The sequence below is a fragment of the Macaca nemestrina genome, chromosome 4 (genome assembly GCF_043159975.1).
Source record: "Macaca nemestrina isolate mMacNem1 chromosome 4, mMacNem.hap1, whole genome shotgun sequence".
NCBI classification, from domain to species: Eukaryota; Metazoa; Chordata; class Mammalia; order Primates; family Cercopithecidae; genus Macaca; species Macaca nemestrina.
In genome coordinates, this window is record NC_092128.1 from 8,921,578 (window position 1) to 8,940,330 (window position 18,753).

Genomic DNA, 18,753 nt, shown 5'->3' on the forward strand with positions numbered 1-18,753 from the left:
GTCCTAACTCCTGCTGGCTAATTGGGTTCCTGTGCAAATACAACTTCTTCAAGAGACCTTCACCTAAATTGCTCCCTGCAAAACCATACAAATTAGCTGCCATGTGTAATTCCTCTATTCTTACCAAAATAATAATTTTATATTTATTTCAAATATGGACTCTCTTCAATTTGGAGAGACCATACAGTGCAGTGGTTAAAAGTAGGAGTGAGAAGGGATAATAAGTAACCCTTGAGAGCCAGGAGCTGGTCTGGCCTCCACAGCAAGGCCATGGCACCCTCCTGTCTCTCATCCACAGTATTGCAGAAAATCAGACGCAAGTCTGTGGAAGACTCGTGTCTTCCACAACCACTCTACAATCATGTCTGAGCACACAAAAACAACAGCATTGCCTAAACGTCCCCTGCCCTGGCTAAATAGATGACAGCTTCCTCCTCATAGCTTTAGCCTCGCTCCACCCTTGTCACTTTGGACAGAAGAATTATTCAAACACTTCATTGTGGAACTACCCCCCACTTCCTAAGAGCATCCATCCCGGAGCAAAGTCCCACTTCCCGGAACCTTCCTCAAAATCATCTAACAGGAGCCCACATCCTATAAAAAGTCCTTCCCAGCCCCGTCTTTCTGACATCCCTGTGACTCCCCATGGTGTGCTGGGCCCTCACAGCCACAGGTCAATAAAGGCACTTTTGTTCAGTCACATGTGTGTTCCTGGGGGTCTTGGCCAAAGGTCATTGCCAGAATTTTGAAATCCTTCTGCCTGAGTACACGTATTTCTGGCTGAGTGCACTCAGCTGTGAAATGAGGATGAGGCTCACAACATCTTCTTTACAAGATTGTTATGAGAATTGAACTGTGTATTTTAAGAGGATTATATATGAATATGCTATGAAGATTGAATTACATGTATATAAAAGTTATTTCCCAGGACATAATGTCAGCTGCAATTTTTTTTTTTTTTGAGACAGGGTCTTGCTCTGTTGCCCAGACTGGAGTGCAGTGGCATGATCTCAGCTTACTGCAACCTTGTGCTCCCAGATTCAAGTGATTCTCATGTCTCAGCCTCCCGAGTAGCTGAGACGACAGGCATGCACCACCATGCCTGGCTAATTTTTGTATTTTTAGTAGAGACAGAGTTTTGCCATGTTGGCCAAGCTGGTCTTGAACTCCTGGCATCAAGTGTTCCACCCACTCGGCCTCCCAAAGTGCTGGGATTACAGGCATGAGCCAATGCACCCGACCTCAGCTGCAATTATTATCAATACTATTAAAATTATGATTTTATTATTTGGGAGATTTTCACGAGGAAAAGGATCTTATCTATCTTATTCGTGACTGGATACTCAGAGCTCTCACAGGGCTGACCCAGAAATAACCCACAAATCCATCAGTAAAGGCATGGTTGCATTGGTTGTGTGTGTCCACGTTGTGAAACGAACTGCATCTACTAAACAGAAAAAGGTAGATCTATACATATTGACTTATGCAGATGTGCAGGATCTATCATTACTGGCAATCGTCACATGAATACTGCACCCCATCAGAGAATTCTCCAAGTTGGTGTTGTCCATGAAGGAGCGATTTCTGCTTTCCTAAGAGGAGTCAAAACTTGGGTAGGGCCGGATCCAAGGCCAAAAAGAAGAGTCTGAGTTAGGAAAGAAGACACAAGAGGCAAGCCCAGCTCTGTAATCCTTCAGAAAAGTCCAAGGACACCCTCGCTGGGACCAGGAACTTTGCTGGTGCTATACCTACTCACAAGTGTTAGGAGTTTCCTGGGGGACAGGTTGCGGAAACCAACCTCAGCTAGGTCCCCAGGGTGAATTTTTGTTCTGGTTTATATGGATAATGTTTCCGCTTCACTTTGGCTGCAGAATGCATTCAAAAGAATACAAGCGTGAGCTTAATGTTTCTTAAAGATCAACTTACCATGTGGCTTGTCTCCCTCTTGAGATGCAGCTTCATTTACACAATCCTAGAAAATAAAGGAACAAAATAGTGCACACAGATCTAAAACTTCATCTTCCACAAACTTAAAAAAAAAAAAGGGGGGGGGGGCAGAGTGATCTGTTGAGTCAGATGTGGTCAAATCAAGGCCCTGGTCATGGTCTTTGTTGCTCTTTGTGGACCTTTCCACAATGGCATTGGATCCTTAGATACCCTGAGGCTGCTATGACTGGTTCTCGGAGAAGGTGATGTTTCCAATGTCTCCTTCCCTCACTACTCCCAGTATGGGAAGGAAGCTTCTTCTAACCTGGGGTTAATTGTCCAATATAATTTGGAATCCTGTCCCCCACCCCGCCAAGTCTGGCCAATGGAGACAACAGGATAGAGAACCAAACACATAACTGACATCCCCTTCTCCTGCCTGGGGAATCCTTATACTTAGTTCCAAAATATTTATTGTTGTGGAATCAAGAAAGGAGGTGAAAAAACAGTATGCAATCTCGATGAACCTGCTAGTCTTAGAAGCTTCCTAGACTTCGTTTTAACCTTATCTTTGTTAAATCTTCATGCCAGCCAAGGAAACCTTTCCTCTGCTTTCTTGCCTGGCTTTGCCCAATATCATTGATACCCTCAACCATCCCTCTCCCTGCATCCTCTCCATTTAGCTGTCATTATCAGATTTCTTTAACCTTACATAGCCCAGTTCAAATTCTTTAATGTTCTCCAAATGCAAAAGATCGTTACGAGGTAAATGTCCATAATATAAAAATTAATGATCTTTGCATTCCCACTCCACCAGAAAAGTAACAGTTGTTAACTGGTATATATCCTTCTATCTTTTTCTATGTTCATACAAATACGTACAAGCATACATGAACATATGGAGACTTATTAAGTTATTCGTTCTATAATCTGCTTAACAATGCATTCTGTACATCTGTAAAAGTCAATATAGATAGAACTACATCATTCTTTAAGTAGATAGAATTTATTCCATAGTACGGACATGCATAACTGATGTAACCATCTTTTGATTGATCAATCTTCAGGTTATTTCTGGTTTTACTGTTTCAAATGATGTTGTGCTAACTATTCTTGTACATCTATCTTTATGTATACTAATTTTTTTTTTATTTCCAGGGCATAGAGTCCTCAAACTATGGCTCTGACTCAGTCTCTGGGTTGTTAAAGTTCTTAATGATTCCTTAATTTATTTAATCCTCAGGCATTTTCATAATCATAATAATAACAGCATAATTACTGAACACCTACCAAGTTTCAAGCATTTAACAACTTTGTAAGCATTTCATTTAATTCTCAGAGCAATTCCTGACATACATGTGATTATTATCTCTGCTTTACAGAAGACAAAACTAAGATGCTGTAGTCAACAAAACTACAGTTATGATTTCTTCTGCCCTCATGGAGTTGGTAGGGAGACAACCAGTGAAATCACTTGATATGGTGGTGACATTGTCATGAGGAAAGGAAACTGTGGGGCTCATTCCAAGGCCTGAGAGCCAGGATGGTCAGGGAGGACTCCCTGAGGAAGTGACTTTTAGCTGATGCAGATGGAGAAATAAAAGGAAACCTGGTACAGGGTGGGAGGGGGGAGAGGAAGAGTCAGTGCAGAGAGAATCGCAGGCTTGAGACTCAGGAGTGGATGTGAGTGTAACTCAGGGGAAAACAGGAAGGCCAGCAGGGCCAAGGCATAGACAGCAGAGCACAGGGCAAGGAGTCAAGCCACATTGAGGATTCTGAACTTTACCTTACGATCAGCAGGAAGTCACTGGACTATGTTAAACAAGAGGGTTTCATTGTAGGAAACTTACTACATGCCCATTCTTCTCTCTACTGACATCCCTGTTCCATGCAGCCCTCAAGGAAGAGACAGATTGTCACAGAGGAGGGAGCGCTCAGGCTAGGAGATAAGAGAGCAAGTGTCGTCAGCTCTCTTGAGCCTCGGTTTCCTCATGTGTAGAGCATCTCTCCATAGGGTTGTCACGAGGGCTTAATTAATTCATGTCTGTGTCTGGAATTTAATGGGCATTCAGTAAATGATTTCCCTCTTATTTCTATGCTGCTTGGGCTTATTACTCTTCCCTCTGAACAGTCCCTCTCTGACCTGAACGTCCCCCAGGCTCAGCATGTGCCTGCTGTACACCCTCTGGGGCTTCCCCTTGCCGAATCCTCTGTGCTAGCATCCCCCTCACACCCAGCCGGGAGCGCTTTGTTTCTTATGCATCAGCCACTCCAGTTGAAGTGTAAGCACCTCTAAGGCACAAGACTGCATTTTTGTGTCTTCCTTAGTTACAAATACATTTTCCTTTCACGGCAAAAGCTTAAATAAAATCTCACCCTGGCTGTAATGTGTGAGATGGATTGCGGGATAAAGCCCAAGAATACATGAGGAGAAAATAATTACGTTAAAATAGTATAGGCAAGAAATGATGTAGGCTTGGACCAGGTGTTGGGAGTGGGATGGAGAGAAGCAGGTGGATTCTGGGTATATTGATCCCGCAAGACCTGATGATTTCTTGGCTCTCCAAGGAGAGCTACCAGGGTAGCAGAGCTGACATTGGGGTGTGTGAGTACAAAGAGCATGGTGAACATCACAGTCCTTTTCTGAAGTATGAAGGAGAAATCTTATAGATTTAAGAGAGAAAATAAAAAATGTGGACATGTTAAGTGTGAGAAAGTATAAGAGAGACAAGTGGAGATCTCCAGCAGCAATTGTGTGAAGGAAGAAGAACTCAGAGGACGGATTTGGACTAGAGTTACTACTCATTTGAAAACTGTTAGTAGTAGATGAAGTTCAATGCCATAAAAGTGTGGGATCATCTGAGAAGAGAGTACAAAGAATTGAGGAAGGCCAGAACCAAGCCCTGAGGATGTTCATTTTTAGAGGTCAGAGATAAGAGAAGGACTCAGTGATCTTTGGAATAGCCAGAAAAAGAGGGAAAAACAAACAAACAAACAAACAAGGAGAGGGCAATTATATTGAAGTCAGGGGAAGAGAGAGTCTAACAAATCATTGTGTTGAATAATATGAGGGAACAAGTAAGATAAAGGTTTAAATTTGTCCATTAATTTGCTAACAAAGCCTAAAGTCCTCAGGCTGATACTTAAAGTACCCTACAGTCTGATACCTCTTAATCCTGCAAATTATGTATAAATACCTTATTAAACAAAACCCATGTTCTGTCACACAATGCAATATTTCATTTATTTGTACCCATTTTCATCCCACTAGATTCAGCAACATAGAAATCTTTCAAGATATTAACAAAATTCTTACTTGAAACCTGCTGCCTTCAGTTTTGAAGTTCACACGATAGGGTCCTCCGTTCATATTCACCAAACACTCAACCTTACAAAGGAGATCGGACACCTGGGTGATCCGCTCATCCTTACTATCGGCCTTGTTGTTGAAAATGCAGTATCGGCCCTCACAGTCTTGAACCAACTGCTTGAGAGATTTGTTGTTTTCAATGAAATCTTGCAGCAAGTCATCCCCCAAATCATCCTTCCGGGTGAAGACAATAATGATGTGCCTCCTGGCTTCAGCTCCAAACACTTGTTGGACGCCTGTGACTGTTTCCTCATCCTCCCTTGTGAAATGGCCAATGGCAATTACCAAGAGCAGAGCATGGAGGCTGGGGGCAGAGAGCTCCAAGCAGCGTTGGATGTTGCGTTGCTTGTCTTCAGCACAAGCTATTGAGGAGAAAAGGTCAGGGGTGTCAATGACCACAATCTTCCTTTCTTTCAGGACCTGACTCTCTCTCTGGCACATTTTAGTCACTATCTGATCACTGAACTTGGACTTGAACACATCTTTGCCCAGAATGGCATTTCCTGTGGCACTTTTTCCCGAGCGGCATTTCCCTAGGAGGAGGAGCCGCAATTCGGACATCTGGCAGCTCTGCTCCGACATGCTTTCCTGACACAGGCTCCCGCTGGTTCTGTTGGGACAGAAAGCAACACATTAATGTTCAACTCCCACACAGAGTGGACAGGAGAACAGCAAGAAAAGACATTCTCTTTTCGACTCAAATTGCCGCCAATGAATTTGAGCTACTGAAGTGCTAGACCCAGACTAGATTAGAACAAGAAAAGCTTTCCCAGGATCTTCCTGTTCCATCTCTGAGACAAACCTAGAGACCTCTTTTAGTTCCTTGAATTTTTTTTTCCCATTGGGAGCCACAAGGAGCCAGATATGTTAGAAACCATAGTAAACAAGCATGTTTCAAAGTTGAAGGAAATCTCATAATTAATAGTAATGGTCAGATGTTTAAAACATACAGATCTCTGGGACCCAACCTAGACCTATTAAATCAGAATCTCAAAGGATGGAGCTTAGAAATCTGTATTCATCAAATGTCACAGTAATTCTAATGAGTAGCCAAGTTTGGGAAGTGTTGCCCTATAAAATGCAATGAAGTAGAAATGTCTAGAGCATACAAGCAAATATAATGTATGGTATACATGATACTCTGAAAGTACTGTCACAGAAGACAAACTAGAAAACTTTGTCTGTGGGACTCATGATGCACCCAGTGCCAGGTGAAGTTAACAGAGAAGCATGATGTGGTGGGTATCACCATGGTCTTGAACTCTGACCTGGTTCACCTTCTGCTCTGCACCCATTAGCTGATTTGTAGAGGCCACTTAACCATTCTGAGACTCAGTGTCCTAATCCATAAGATAGAAGTGGTATCACCTACTTCAATGATATTTTTATAAAACTCAAATGAGATGACACATGAGAAAGTACCTTGCAAGTTTCTACATATTACCTAAATGCAAAGTGGTATTATTTCAGTATATAGATAGTGCTGCTTAGATTTAATTTTCTCCCTGCAAAGGCTTCCACCTGCCAGGCAAGTCAAGTCCAAAACCCTTGAGCTAATGTGCCAAGCTCTTTGCGTCTGTTTCCAGCCCACAGATTCAGCTCTACTTGTAGCCACTCTCCTCAACACACTGTATGCTCCAGTCAAGTGAACTATTCATCTGTATTTATTTATTCAGGCCCCACCTTGTTTGACATATGTTTTGAGCTGATTTGCTGTAACTGTTCAATCATCCTGCCATGCACAATTTCTTCTGGATTGCCCAAGAGTCACTGACCTGAAATCAAGTGAGGCCTGGAAATGCATGGCAAAACTGCTGCTGCGAGGAAACAACTCCCCTCTACCATAATCACAGGTTTTCCCTTTAGGGCACATCAGCAATTAGCTGTGATTCCCACACAGGGTTACACCAGCGATCCTGTGTTCCTCTCCTTAAAAACTTAGTTTCCAAGACTGCAAACCTGGCCATAATGCCCTCCCCGGTGAGGGTTTACCTATGCAGATCTACAAGAGAGTGACTCTCCCTATGAAACCTTCATACAGCACCCTCTTGGATGGCCACCCCTCCAGGGTCCATGGTGAAGTCAGAAAGTTCTTCATGTTATTTCACACCCTTGGGCAGTGTCTCTGCCCCTTGATGGGTTCCTTCCTCTTCCCACCAAGCCTGCTCCAGCATCCTTTTTGCACTTGTATGAAAAGACTGAACAACAACAAATAAAACTCAGAGATGCAGCAAGCAGATAAGAAGAATGTGACACACATGAGGACAATGTTGTGGGAGCCCAGGGAGGAGTCAGTCACTGGGGACAGATTGGTACCACTCCATAAAAACTGCTCCAGCAGAGAGCAAAGATCCCTTAGCTGCCAGTTCACAATGTGCTTATACTCATTATCTGATCACTCTGCACCATAACCTCTTCATTCTTTGTATTTTTCTGATTATGAAGTTTGGTGTTTATTCTACAGAATTTGGTATATTCTGAAAATTTTAAAGAAAAAAATCTGGCTCCATCTATGGCCCCATCATACATAAGTAGCATTTGTTAAAATATGCATATAACGTCTTTTCTTTTTTTTTTTTTTTGTTTTAGAGACAAGGTCTGTCTCTGTTGCCCAGGCTGTTGTGTAGTGGTGGGATCACAGCTCACTGTATCCTCAACCTTCTGGGTTCAAGTCATCTCCTGCCTCAACCTCCAGATTATCTAGAACTACAGGCACACACCACCATGCCTAACTACTTTTTAAAAATCTTTTGTAGAGATGGGGTCTCCCTATGTTGCCCAGGTGGGTCTCAAACTCCTGACCTCAAGCAATCCTCCAGCTTTGGCCTCACAAAGTGTGTGTTGGGATTACAGACATGAACCACCATGTCCAGCCCATAATTTCCTCATACACACATATATTTGCATCATCTAGCAATAACTTCTCTCATAAAATATATTTTCATTAAATAAGAATAACATATTCCTTAAAATAAGTTGGAAAATAAACAAAATGATGATTGGAAAGTGATCTGCCATCTGCAAAGAATCATATCAATTTGTAGTGTTTTTATTACATGTAAATGAGCATTTTAGGTTTTTTGCCATTTTATCATACTTATATGTATGTGTCCATCTGAAACTAATGTAAACTCTGTATGAGGAAAGTTTACCCTAGAAATTACTCCAAATATTGAAAATAACAAGTAGTAGTAAAATAATTTACTTTACCCTGCCTATCACAGCTGCCACCAATACCCATACACACTGCCCAGGGGCCCAGGTTCCAGTCAGCCCAGCCCACTACTGTCACCACCATGGCCCATGCATGCCACTTGGGGTTCTAAGGGCTGGCCCACCACTGCTACTGGCACTGCTAGTGCCACATACATCATCCAGGGGCCCAAGGACTGACCCACCAAATCTGCTGCTGTGGCCAACACACACCACCTGAGAGCCCCAATACTGGCCGACGTGGGTCCTCCACCTGCCACTATCAGTGTTTGTATATGCCACCCAGAGGACTGACTATTGACCCACATAGCCCATAGCCACCAATACTGGTGCCCATGTGCATCATCCAGGGTCCAAGGGTGAGCCCAGTTGGTATCTCTGTCCCCAGGAAAAACTTACCACAGCCTTCACTAACAACCACAGGCTAAACCACTGAGGAACTTGCAGACATCACTGACATTGATTACAGTCAGAGAAATCATATGAAGACTACACTCCTGCACCTACCCAAAATCAAAGCCAAAGCACCCTACCCAATCAACACTAGAGATACATGTACAGAAAAAAGTCTTTCCCTATGAAAGCCAATGCATAAAATTGAAAGAAGCAACTGTTACACCAGATGCACAGACTGCAAAAACTCAAGAAACATTAAAAAGCAAGGGAACATAATATCTCCAAAGGAATGCAGTAATTCTCTAGTAACAGATCCCAAAGAAAAGAAAATCTTGGAATGCTTGAAGAGGAATTCAAAATAATGATCTTAAGGAACATCAACAATATAAAAGAGAACACAGATTGACAATACAAAAAAACCAGGAAAAAAAAATCATGATCTGAATGAGAAATTCAATAAAGAGATAGATACTATTTTTAAAAAATAGAGATGAACCAAATGGAAATCCTGGACCTGAATAATTCAATGAACAAAATATATAACCAAGAGCTTCGAAAAGAGACTAGATCAAGCAGAAGAAAGAATTTCTGAACTTTAAGGCAGGTCTTTTAAAATAATTCAGTCTGAAAAAAAAACTCTTTTAAGAATAAAGAAAGCCTATATGACACATGGGACACCATAAAGTAAACAAATACTTGAATTTTGAGAGTTCCAGAAAGAGACAAGATGGGAAAAGTCATAGAAAATCTATGTAATAAATAATAGCTGGAAACTTCCAAAGTATTGTGAGAGATATAGACATTCAGATACAGGAAACTAAAGATTCTCAAATAGTTTCAATCCAAAAACATCTTCTCTGAAGCATATTGTAGTCAAATTGTCAAAAGTCAAAGACAAAGAGAGAATTCTAAAAACAGCAAGAGAAAAGTGTCAAGTCAAATTTAAGGGAATCTCCATCAGACTAACACCATGTTTTATTAGCAGAAACCTTGCAGGTCGGGAGAGAATGGGATGATATATTCAAAGTGCTGGAAAAAAATTTTTTGGCCAAGAATACTATACCCAGCAACACTATCCTTCAGAAATGAGGGAGAAATAAAGCCTTTCCCATACAAGCCAAAACTAAGGTAATCTATTACCACTGGACCAACCCTATAAGAAATGCTTAATGGAGTCCTACTTCTGAAAGTGAAAGGACAGTATCTACCACCATGAAAATGCACAAAGTGTAAAACTCATTGGTAGAGCAGATATACAAATGAGAACAAGAAAGGAATCAAATGTTATTACTATAGAAAACCACCAAATTTCAAGGATAAGCAATAAGAGTAAAATAAAGGAACAATGTGTCAGGCCTCTGAGCCCAAGCTAAGCCATCATATCCCCTGTGACCTGCACATATACATCCAGATGGCCTGAAGTAACTGAAGATCCACAAAAGAAGTGAAAATAGCCTTAACTGATGACATTCCACCATTGTGATTTGTTTCTGCTCCACCATAACCGATCAATGTACTTTGTAATCTCCCTCACCCTTAAGAAGTTTCCTTATAGTCTCCCCCACCCTTAATAAGGTTCTTTGTAATTCTCCCCACCCTTGAGAATGTACATTGTGAGATCCATCCCTGCCTGCAAAACATTGCTCCTAACTCCACTGCCTATCCCAAAACCTATAAGAACTAATGATAATCCCACCACCCTTTGCTGACCCCTTTTTCAGACTCAGTCTGCCTGCACCCAGGTGAAATAAACAGCCCTGTTGCTCACACAAAGCCTGTTGGTGGACTCTCTTCACATGGACGCATGAGACATTTGGTGATGAAGACCTGGGTCAGAGGGACTCCTTCAGGAGACCAGTCCTCTGTCCTCATCCTCACTCCGTGAAGAGATCCACCTACGACCTCAGGTCCTCAGACCAACCACCCAAGGAACATCTCACCAATTTCAAATCAGGTATGCGGTCTTTTCACTCTCTTCTCCAGCCTCTCTCGCTACCCTTCAATCTCCCTGTCCTTCCAATTCCAGTTCTTTTTCCTCTCTAGTAGAGAGAAAGGAGACACATTTTATCCGTGGACCCAAAACTCCAGCGCCAGTCATGGACTCAGGAAGACAGTCTTCCCTCGGTGTTTAATCACTGCGAGGATGCCTGCCTGATTATTCACCCACACTCCATGGGTGTCTGATCACCAAGGGGACACCTGCTTTGGTCATTCAGCCACATTCCCTTAGTGGCAAGTCAATTGCGTGGATGCCTGCTTTGGCTGCTCCCCACCCCCTTCTCCTTGTCTCTACTTTTCTCTTTAAACTTACCTCCTTCACTATGGGCAACCTTCCACCCTCCATTCCCTCTTCTTCTCCCTTAGCCTGTGTTCTCAAGAATTTAAAATCTCTTCAAGTCTCGCCTGACCTAAAATCTAAGCATCTCATTTTCTTCTGCAACACTGCTTGACTCCAATACAGACTTGACAATGGTTCTAAATGGCCAAAAAATGGCACTTTTGATTTCTCCATCCTATAAGACCTAGATAATTTTTGTCAAAAAATGGGCAAATGGTCTGAGGTGCCTGACGTCCAGGCATTCTTTTACACATTGGTCCCTCCCTAATCTCTGCTCCCAATGTGACTCATCCCAAATCTTTCTTCTTTCTCTCCTGTCTGTTCCTTCAGTCTCCACCCCAGTTCTGAGTCCTTTGAATCCTTCTTTTCTATGGACTCATCTGACCTCTCCCCTTCTCCCCAGGCTGCTCCTTGCCAGGCCGAGCCAAGTCCCAATTCTTCTTCAGCCTCTGCTCCCCCACCGTATAATCCTTCTATCACCTCCCCTCCTCACACCCAGTCTGGCTTACACTTTCGTTCCGCAACTAGCCCTCCCCCACCTGCCCAACAATTTACTCTTCAAGAGGTGGCTGGAGCTAAAGGCATAGTCAAAGCTAATGCTCCTTTTTTCTTTATCCAACCTCTCCCAAATCAGTTAGCATTTAGGCTCTTTTTCATCAAATATAAAAACCCAGCCCAGTTCATTGCCCATTTGGCAACAACTCTTAGATGCTTTACTGTCCTATAACCCAGAGGAAGGCCATCTTATTCTCAATATGCATTTTATTACCCAATCCACTCCTTACATTAGAAAAAGCTCCAAAACTTAGATTCCGGCCCTCAAACCCCACAATAGGACCTAATTAACCTTGCCTTCAAGGTGTATAATAATGGAGTAGAGGCAGCCAAGTAGCAATGTATTTCTGAGTTACAGCTACTTGCCGCCGCTGTAAGACAACCCACAACCACGTCTCTAGCATACAAAAACTTCAAAACATCCAAGCCACAGCTCCCAGGGGCTCCTTCAAAACATTCTCATGGACTTTGCTTCACATGCCAAAAGCCTGGTCACTGGGCCTCAGAATGCCCACAGCCTGGGATTCCTCCTAAGCCATCCCTTGTCTGTGCAGGACCCCACTGGAGGTCTGACTGTCCAACTCACATCGCCACTGCTCCTAAACCCCTGGAGCCCAAACCCAATGTTCCTTGGCTGACTCCTTCCCAAATCTCCTTGGCTTAGTAGCTGAAGACTGACACTGCCTGATCACCTTGGAAGCCCCCTGGACCATCACAGATGCCAAGCTTCAGGTAACTCTTAGAGTGGAAGGTAAGTCCATCCCCTTCTTAATCAATACAGGGGCTACCCACTCCACATTACCTCTTTTCAAAGGCCTGTTTCCCTTGCCTCTGTAACTGTTGTGGGTGTTGATGGCCGGGCTTCTAAACCTCTTAAAACTCCCAACTCTGGTGCCAACTTGGACAATACTCTTTTAAGCACTCCTTTTTAGTTATCCTCACCTGCCCAGTTCCCTTATTAGGTCGAGGCATTTTAACTAAATTATCTGTTTCCCTGACTATTCCTAGGCTACAGCCACATCTCATTGCCACCATTTTCCCCAGTTCAAAGCCTCCTTTGCATCTTCCTCTCCTATCCCCACACCATAACCCACAAGTATAGGACACCTCTACTCCCTCCCTGGCAACTGATCACATGCCCATTACTATCTCAGTAAAACTTAATCACCCTTACCTGACTCAATGCCAATATCCCATCCCACAGCAGGCTTTAAAAGGATTAAAGCCTGTTATGACTCACCTGTTACAGCATGGCCTTTTAAAGCCTATAAACTCTTACAATTCCCCCATTTTACCTGTACAAAAACCAGACAAATCTTACAAGTTAGTTCAGGATCTGCGCCTTATCAACCAAATTGTCTTGCCTATCCACCCCAAAGTGCCAAACCCATATACTTTCCTGTCCTCAATACCTCCCTCCACAACCCCTCCATGACCCATTATTCTGTTCTGGATCTCAAACATACTTTCTTTACTATTCCTTTGTATCCTTCATCCCAGCCTCTCTTCTCTTTCACTTGGACTGACCCTGACACCCATCAGGCTCAGCAACTTACCTAGGCTGCACTGCAGCAAGGCTTTGTGGATAGCCCCCATTACTTCAGTCAAGCCCAAATTTCTTCCTCTTCTGTTACCTATCTCAGCATAATTCTTCATGAAAACACATGTGCTCTCCCTGCTGATCGTGTCCAGCTAATCTCCCAAACCCCAACCCCTTCTACAAAATAATGACTCCTTTCCTTCCTAGGCATGGTTAGGTACTTCCGCCTTTGGATACCTAGTTTTACCATCCTGACTAAACCATTATGTAAACTCACAAAAGCAAACCTAGCTGACCCCATAAATCCGAAATCCTTTCCCCACTCCCCTTTCCATTCCTTAAAAAACAGCCCTAAAAGCTGCTCCCACACTAACTCTCCCTAACTCATCCCAACTTTTTCATTACACACAGCCAAAGTGCAGGGCTGTGTGGTCAAAATTCTTACACAAGAGTCAGGACCACACCCTGTAGCCTTTCTATCTAAAAAACTTGACCTTACTGTTTTAGGCTGGCCTCCACCCCCATGACTGTATCTCTCTAATCCACCTAGCATTCACTCAATTTCACCATATTTCCTCCTTTCCTGTTCCTCACCCTGATCATACTTGGTTTATTGATGGCAGTTCCACCAGGCCTAATTGCCATTCACCAGCAAAGGCAGGCTATGCTATAGTATCTTGCACACCTATCATTGAGGCTATTGCTCTGCCCCCCAACCCACTACCTCTCAGCAAGCCAAACTCATTGCCTTAACTCAAGCCCTCACTCTTGCAAAAGGACTATGCATCAATATTTATACTGACTCTAAATATGCCTTCCATATCCTGCACCACCATGCTGTTATATGGGCAGAAAGAGGTTTCCTCACTACACAAGGGTCCTCCATCATTAATGCCTCCTTAATAAAAACTCTTCTCAAGGCCACTTTACTTCTAAAGAAAGTTGTAGTCATTCACTGCAAGGGCCATCAAAAGGCATTAGATCCCATCACTCAGGGCAATGCTTGTGCTGATAAGGTGGCTAAAGAAGCAGCTAATGTTCCATCTTTTATCCCTTATGGCAGTTTTTCTCCTTCTCATGGGTCACTCCCACCTACTCTCCCACTGAAACTTCCACCTATCAATCTCTTCCCACATAAGGCAAATGGTTCTTGGACCAAGGAAAATAATCTACTTCCAGCCTCACAGGCCCATTCTATTCTGTCATCATTTCAAAACCTCTTCCATGTACATTACAAGCCTGCCTCTTAGAACCTCTTATTTCCTTTCTACCATGGAAATCTATCCTCAAGGAAATCACTTCTCAGTGTTCCATCTGCTATTCTACTACTCCTCAGGGATTGTTCAGGCCCTCTCCCTTCCCTACACATCAAGCTCGGGGATTTGCCCCCACCCAGGACTGGCCAATTGACTTTACTCACATGCTTCAAGTCAGGAAACTAAAATACCTCTTGGTCTAGGTAGACACTTTCACTGGATGGGTAGAGGCCTTTCCCACAGGGTCTGAGAAGGCCCCATGGTCATTTTTTCCCCTCTGTCAGACGTAATTCCTTGGTTTGGCCTTCCCACCTCTATACAGTCTGATAACAGACTGGCCTTTATTAGTCAAATCACCCAAGCAGTTTTTCAGGCTCTTGGTATTCAGTGGAATCTTCATACCCCTTACCGTCCTCAATCTTCAGGAAAGGTAGAATGAACTAATGGTCTTTTAAAAACACTCTTCACCAAGCTCAGCCTCATACTTAGAAAGGAGGACTCTGACAAGGATAGAGCCCAAAAACTCACTAAACAAGCAAGTAATTATGCTGAATCCCCTTGGGCACTCTGTAATTGGATGTCCTGAGTCCTCCCAATTCTTAGTCCTTTAATACCTGTTTTTCTCCTTCTCTTATTTGGACCTTGTGTCTTCCATTTAGTTTCTCGATTCATCCAAAACCATATCCAGGCCATCACCAATCATTCTATATGACAAATGATTCTTCTAACAACCCCACAATATCACCCCTTACCACAAAATCTTCCTTCGGCTTAATCTCTCCCACTCTAGGTTCCTACATCACCCCTAATCCCGCTCAAAGCAGCCCTGAGAAATGTCGCTCATTATCTCTCCATACCACTCCAAAAAATTTTTGCTCCCCCAACACTTCAATACCATTTTATGTTATTTTTCTTATTAATATAAAAAGGTAGGTATGTCAGGCCTCTAATTCCAAGCTAGGCCATCATATCCCCTGTGACCTGCACGTATACATCCAGATGGCCTGAAGTAACTGAAGATCCACAAAAGAAGTGAAAATAGCCTTAACTGATGACATTTCCCCATTGTGATTTATTTCTGCCTCACCCTAACTGATCAATGTACTTTGTAATCTCCCCCAACCTTAAGAAGTTTCTTTATAGTTTTCCCCACCTTAAGAAGGTTCTTTGTAATTCTCCCCACCCTTGAGAATGTACATCGTGAGATCCACCCCTTGGCCATAAAACGTTGCTCCTAACTCCACCACCTATCCCAAAACCTATAAGAACTAATGATAATCCCACCATCGTTTGCTGACTCCTTTTTTGGACTCAGCCCACCTTTACCCGGGTGAAATAAACAGCCTTGTTGCTCACACAAAGCCTGTTCATGGACTGTCTTCACATAGACACGTGAGACACAATGGATATATAAAACAATCCAAAAACAACAAAATGACAGGAGTAAGTTCATCTATCAGTAACAACCTTAAATGTAAATGGTTTAAATTCACCAATTTAAAGGTATAGACTGGCTGAATGGAATATAAAACAAGACCTAACTATATGCTGCTTACAAGAAATTCACTTCCTCTGTAAAACACATAGAATGAGAGTGAAGGGATTAAAAAAAAAGATATCCCACCCAAACAGAAACCAAAAACATGCAGGAGTAGCTATACTTAAATCAGACAAAACAGACTTTAAATCAAAAACATAAAGACACAAAGAAGATTATATTATGATAGATCAATTGAGCAAGAGAGTATAATGACTATATTTGTGCACCTAATACAGAAATGTCAAGCAAATATTGTTAGGGCTACAGAGAGAGATAGACCCCAATACAATAATAGGTAGAGACTTCAATACCCCAGTTTCAACATTGGACAGATAATCTAGATAGGAAATTAACAAAGAAACATAGGACTTAATCTACACTGCAGATCATGTGGACTCAAGAGATGTTTACAGAACATTTCCTCCAACGCACTTTCTTCTTATCAACACATGGAGAATTCTCCAAGCTAGACCATCTGTTATGTCAGCATTATCCTGATATGATTTGAGCATATAATTTATTAGCTCCAATGGTGCTTAAGGTATCAGTAGCCAATATGGGTTATTGTGTGGAGCCTTTGGCAGGCCCTTATAGATAACTCACAGTATAAACCCTAAAGATTTTGGAGCAAGGCCCTGTTATCGTCTATGAATAACTAGTCACCTTTTGGGAAACAACTTTTGGCCTGCCACTGGGCCTTAGTAGACACTGAACACTTAACCATGGGCCACCAAGTTGGCATGAGTATATAGTAAAGTATATAGTAAAGTTGGGTGTGCACGGAAGGACTCCATCATCAGCTGGAAGTGGTATATATGAGACTGGACCTAACTAGGCCCTAAAGGCACAAGTTACATGAAAAAGTAGCCCAACTGCCCATGATCCCTACTCCTGCTATACTGCCTTATCTCTCCCAATCTGCCCTCACGACCTCATAGGGGAGTTTCCTACAATGAATTGACAGAGGAAGAGAAAATTCAGAGCTAGTTTACAGATAGTCCTGCACAATATGCAGGCACTACCCAAAGTGGACAGCTTCATCACTATAGCACCAATCTGGGACATTTCTGAAGGACAGTAGTCAAGGAAAATCCTCCCAATGGGCAGAACTTTAAGCAGTGTACCTGGTTGTTCATTCTGTTTGAAAGGAGATATGGCAAGATACAATTATATACCAATTCATGGACTGTGGCCAATGGTTTGGCTGAATGGTCAGGGACCTTGAAGAAACATGATTAGAAAATTGGTAACAAGAAAGTCTGGGGAAGAAGTATGTGGATAGACCTCTTGGAATGAGTGAAAAACATGAAGAAAACATGAAGACATTTAGTCCCATATGAATGCTTACCAAAGGGTGATTTCAGCAGAGGAAGATTTTATTAAAATAATCATCAAATTGATAAAATGACCCATTCTGTGGATACCAGTCAGCCTCTTCCCCCAGCCACCCCTGACATCATCCAATATGCTCATAAACAAAGTGGCCATGCTGGCAGAGGTGAAGATTATACATGGGCCCAGCAACATGGTCTTCCATTCACTAAGGCCAATCTGGCTATGGCCACCACTGAGTACCCAATCTACTAGCAGCAGAGGCTAACACCAAGTCCCTGATATGGCACCATTCCCCAGGGTTATCAGCAAGCTACCTACGGCAGATTGATTTCATTGGACCACTTCAAACATGAAAGAGGGAGTGTTTTGTTCTTATCAAAATAGACACTTACTCTGAATATGGATTTGCCTTCCCTGCATACAATGCTTTTGCCAAAACTACCATCCTTGGGCTTACATAAAACTTTACCTATTGTTACAGTTTTCCATACAGGCTTACTTCACAGGAACTCACTCCAAGGAACTCACTTCACAGCAAATAAAGTGAGGCAATGAGCCCATGTTCATGGAATTCACTGGTCTTACCACGTTCCCTGCCATCCTGAAGGAGCTGAATTGATAGAAAAGTGGAATGGCCTTCTGAAGATTCAGTTATAGCACCAGTTACATGACAATACCACCTTGTAGGACTGGGGCAAGGTTCTCCAGGAGGCTCTACATGCTCTGAATCAGCATCCAATATATGATGCTATTTCTCCCATAGCCAAGATTCATGGGTCCAGGAATCAAGGGGTAGAAACGGGAGTGGTACCACTTGCTATTACTCCTAGTGACCCACTAGTAACATTTTTGCTTCCCATCCTCAAGGCTTTATGCTGGCCTAAAGGTCTTAGTTCCAAAAGAAGAAATGCTTCCACTTGGAGATACCACAATGACTCCATTGAACTGGAAGTTAAGAATGCCTCCTGGCCACTTTGGGCTCCTCATTCCTCTAAATCAACAGGCCAAGAAGGGAGTTTTGGTATTGGGGGGGGTGATTGATCCTTACTACCAAGGGGAAATTGGACTACTACTCTACAATGGAGGTAAGAAAGAATATGGAATACAAGAAATCCCTTAGAGCATCTCTTAGTATTGCCACATCCTATGATTAAAGTCAATGGAAAATTACAACAACCCAATCCAGGCAGGGCTACTAATAACTCAGATTTTTAAGGAATAAAGGTCTGGGTCAGCCTCCACCTCCCCAGATAAAAAACCACAACCAGCTGAGCTCACTGATGA

General features: G+C 42.7%; 1 protein-coding gene across 4 annotated transcripts in view; it reads right to left on the minus strand.

Moving 5' to 3' along the window:
* Positions 1–18,753, minus strand: part of LOC105474884 (GTPase, IMAP family member 8) — a 35,095-nt gene that overhangs the window by 5,372 nt on the left and 10,970 nt on the right. For all 4 annotated transcript variants that reach the window (XM_011729746.2, XM_071094252.1, XM_011729747.2 and 1 more), the window contains 2 exons: positions 5,243–5,906; positions 1,927–1,972 (listed from right to left, as the gene is read on the minus strand). In XM_011729746.2, the coding sequence (XP_011728048.2) occupies positions 1,927–1,972; positions 5,243–5,878 (682 nt within the window). In that variant the 5' untranslated portion in view covers positions 5,879–5,906. The remainder of the gene's footprint in view (positions 1–1,926; positions 1,973–5,242; positions 5,907–18,753) is intronic.